We start from the raw sequence: 4,633 nt of genomic DNA, 5'->3' as shown, positions 1-4,633 counted from the left end.
AGTTATTTTTTATTTAATAATTTACTTAATTTTCAATAATTTGTTCATTTTTAGTAATTTACTTCATTTTTTCATTCATATTTGTATAATAACGTTTTTCTTATGATTTGTTAGTCGCCGCCTTGATAAAGCGTCAGATGAGAAAGATTAATTTATATTTGTTGTATTTTTACATATGCTTTGCGTTACAGATACGATTCGATCATATTCGAACCAGAGTTCAAGCAGACTATAATTGTTAATTACGTATTTATTTTAGTATTAAATTGCTACAAGATTCCGTGACATTTTTTATTACACATTTTAGGTTATAATTATCACTTTCTCAATGTTTACCCTTTTTTTTTCAGTATCCTAATGAAATAACAGCATATGTTACACAGTAAATATTTTCCCAATAATGTTAACAAATTTTGCTAATTTTTATAATGTATCTTTTGATTCGTAAATCATATATAAAAAATAGTATAGGTCATCCCTAGAAAAATTCCCTAGAAATCCCTAGAAATCCATGATTTTTTTTATTACTAAATTTGTTAAAATTTGTCATATTTTACATTATAATTGTTTCTTTCTCAATTTTCTCTCGTTTCTACAATATCCTAATGGAATAACAATATATATATAACACTAAAGTTTTCTCAACAATGTTACAAATTTTTCTCGATATATCTCCCGATTCATAAATTATATGTAAAAAATAGTACAGGCTTATCCCTAGAAAAATTCATGGGTGTAGCATAATTCATCGTATCGGATCCTTTTGTAACGAAATATAAAAGAGATAACATCACATATGGTGATCTGTGTCCCTAACCTGTGAGGCAGGCCCACTCCTTTTCCCGCCAGAAATTCTGGCGCCAACGTGTTTCGACGACGTTTCTTTCGGATACGTCGACCGGAATCCGCTCTCGGTTGCTAGGCAGGAAAATTCGAATGGCACAGCTGGTGTATTACGTCTGCTCGAAAGCGTGTGATTTTTTTTTGCTATACCGAGGCGAAGAAAAAGGACGTTCGTCTGATAACCACAGATTTTGAATCGCATACTCGAGTCACTTAAATTTTCTCACGCATATTCTGCCATGCTAATTACTAATGCACGACAGATGCTCGCTGGCTTGCTTCGACAATGTTGTTTGTTGTTCGTGACGCTATGCTGAATTGTGAACGCATACAATGAGTGAATACGTTTATCAAAAACAGCTGTCTTAAGTTGGACGACTATTGTTTTCAATTCTTTGTTTCTTCTCGGTTTTGCTATCGTTGGAAACATTTTTCTATCAATTTGAATACACACTTGATATAATAGAATGTAACACTTGAATATTTGTTGATAAAGATTTTCGTAACTAAGAATTCTTCCCAAATCATTCAATTTTTATATGACAGAAATATTACTATATGAAAAAGTGAACTACACAAAAAGTTTTACTGTAAATGTTTCACGAATGTGTAATTATATTGCACATATTGCAAACAATTGCGTGTTGTAACATTTTGCGCATTGAAATTTGAAATGCGTTTTCCCCATGTCCGAGTCACGATCGCACTTCTGAAAACGTAATGTTGGCGTTAGCGTGTGGCTCAGCGTTCCTTTCACCTTGTATTACTGCAATAAGTCATCCTGACAGGAACAGGTGCAACCTGATGTAACTAATCCGATTAATTATTGACCCGCACTAAAAAGACTGGACAGTAAAAGCTCTATCTCTTCCTTTAATTGCTTTACATTTTTAGCAATTAAGTAAAGAGTAACAGAACTAGTAGTCTTATCTAAAAGTAGATAAATATGTATGCGTGTGTGGTAACAGACGTTCCGGATGATGCGAAGACGTACTAATGGGATTTCTTACACTTGTAACGGTTAACTATTTTCATTTCTTACCTATTCAATTTATCGATTAGCAATAAAAATATAGGTATATTTTTACGCAGCGTGGTGCAATGTTGCTTTCTTTGCACATTCTCTGTTACTGTGAAATTTAATGGCTTCATGGCAGATAAAGCAGTTCTTTTCTTTCGAACGTACATTTTTCAACACATTTTTTTTATATAAATATTCTCTTCAAAACTGTAATTTTAATGTTATTAAATGTAGAGAAAGTTTCAACTTTGTTGGGAAAAACAACAGTAATAATTTAACAGAAAAATTTATGTATATTTTGAAGTTTTATAAAGAAATATGTTTTTGATTTTTGTGTAGGTTGCATTAAAGTAAATGCATCGTGAAAATACGATCGCAGTGCCGTAGCACTGTATTTTCCTAACAACAGTCGGTAAAGGATGAATCTACTATTTTATCCGCCTCTGGTAATTTGTGTGTTATCATCAGTGACAAGCTTCCAACTCGTACGTGACCACAAACAAGGTACAGAATAGACAATTCTGAAATACCAATCGTGAAAATAATCGAGAGATTTTGTGTTCTCTCCGATTCAGAGTAGTGATTTTAGGAATTGTATTCAGTTAAATCATTAAAGTTAGTAAAGTTAACAGATGTCAAGAAAAACCTGTTCTGGCACCTCTACAGATTTTTCATATTAGCTGTTTCCAACTGGTTGTCCTGTTGCGCAGTTGCCATTTTTCTTTTACAGTCGTATCCACGTGCATACCTCGCTCGTCTTCGAAACTTCAAACGTTTGCAAAATGCTAAAAAAGAAAAAGAAGTAAATATAATAGAGATAGACAATATCGAAATGATGAGAAAAAACTCATGAAATTTGACAAGGACACGGTGGCAATACCGCACTGCTACAATATTTTATGATTTCATTTTTACGAGGTTATGAGATAAAGTTATATTCACGAGTAGCAATTTTAGAGGGAAAAATTTGTGTGCAGTCTGGTTACGTCAAAATCGGAAAAATAACTTTCGTTAGTATCTCTTTGACTATTGAGTCTCAAAAGAATACTGATAAAACAGTTTCTGCTCAAAACCACTGTTCGAATTAACTGGTAAATGTTTGTTCACATGCATAAGAGCAATCTGTATAAGGCTACATAAGTATCATAAAAGTATTGAATCCGTATACTTCGTTAGCAACTATAGGTTATCTTATACCTTATTTATGATTACATGGTTACACTTAATTTTAACGTCGGACAGCCTGTGTGGCAAAAGATTTGGTTAATCCCGTCGGTACTAAAGATAACTATAGTCACCCACCACAGTGGGTTCATTGTCTCTTAAGACTGACTGTAGTCATTTATCACAATTTTACATAGTTGGTATGTAACAACTGTCATAATTGTAAATAAAATGCTTTAAACATGCTTTTTTATATAAAGTAATTTATGCAACTTTTGTTTTCATAAATGCGTGTATATTTCCCTATAATGTTTACAGTTTTGACAATACCGTAGCGAAAGTGCTAAATATAATATAAATCTGTAATGAGTAAATAATTTTATTGCTAATATTTTATGATAAAATAATATTAATTATTTCTTTTCTATTATTTTTGACAGGCTAGTCGTACACTTGCACCCTGGGAACACTTGTTACCATGCCCGAAGTGTTCATTTCCCTGCCACGTAGATGGCGAGAAGAACGTGGGAACGTGTTCGAGACAAGGTTGCTCAATGGAATTTTGCACCTCTTGTTCATCGAGGCCGCACACTGGCCCCTGTAAGACACCCCTGTTAGCCACGCCGACCAAGAGGAACAAACGGCTAGTCGTCGGTTCAAGACAGAGCAAACGGAATCTCAGGAGATTATGAACTTTTTCGTTGGAGATCGTGGATCGTTGAAAAAATTTCGTTATATGGATTTTCCATTTTTAACCTCGTCACTTTTCTGAAGGAAAGTTAAACTATAATTGTCCTAGCATAGTGTTATCAAAAGCCATAAGGAATATTTTTGGAATTATTTAATAGTTGCGGAAGTAGGGATTTTTAGAAAAGTGAAAGAACGTTGTTAATTCAATTTTAGACCAATTTTTACATTTAAACGGATAAATTTAGAAAAAAGTGATTGAAAATTATAATGGGATTACCTTTAAGAAACATAAAGGATACAGTAATCCATTATATTTTATAGTACGTTCCACAAACGATTTCCGTGACTTATTTTTAACAGTCAGAAGTAAATCAATTACCAATGATTACTGGTAATTTAAGTGAAGCTCATTTTAAAACTCGTTTTCGTTTCGAACCACTCGTGATATCCATGTTATCGAGCAAGTAAATGGAGAAGAGTAGCATCTTTTAGAGGATGCAAGAAAGCGATGAAATCTCGGTTGCTAGTTTATCATGATTTACATTTAAAGTAAAGGCTGCATAAGATACGCCCCTTAGACCTTTATCAATTCAGCGACAAATTAACGGAAAGTTTATGAAGTTAGGAGAGCATTAATTACGTGAACCTCGCTCAGTCGGTAATTGAATCCGAACGTTGAAAATTAAGTAGGTCCTGCAAGGGATCGTAACTGATTGTAAGCGATTCCAATTGTTGTCTAGCTACGTGATTAACAGGACTTTTACGCGGCCCTTAAATTTCGTAATTGAGTCGGTGGGAACTAGTTTCGACGTTTTCTGTTGATGTATGTCCAATGAACAAAGACGGGGGGAAAGCAGACGGACCTGAACGGTCACCGATTAACAATACGAACAAGAAGCGAGGGCAGAGGAAAAA

At 33.8% G+C, this 4,633-nt stretch overlaps 1 protein-coding gene across 1 annotated transcript in view; it reads left to right on the top strand.

The window, feature by feature from the left end:
• Nucleotides 1–3,720, top strand: part of LOC108576625 — a 66,569-nt gene extending 62,849 nt beyond the window's left edge. Inside the window, exon 2 of the mRNA XM_017939648.1 lies at nt 3,469–3,720. Within this exon, the coding sequence (XP_017795137.1) occupies nt 3,469–3,720 (252 nt within the window). The remainder of the gene's footprint in view (nt 1–3,468) is intronic.
• The last annotated feature ends 913 nt before the right edge of the window (nt 3,721–4,633 follow it).

This window comes from Habropoda laboriosa, unplaced genomic scaffold (assembly GCF_001263275.1).
Source record: "Habropoda laboriosa isolate 0110345459 unplaced genomic scaffold, ASM126327v1 scaffold430, whole genome shotgun sequence".
In the NCBI taxonomy this organism is placed as follows: Eukaryota; Metazoa; Arthropoda; class Insecta; order Hymenoptera; family Apidae; genus Habropoda; species Habropoda laboriosa.
Note: the sequence above shows the minus strand (reverse complement) of the source record. Positions and strands in the feature narration are given on the sequence as shown.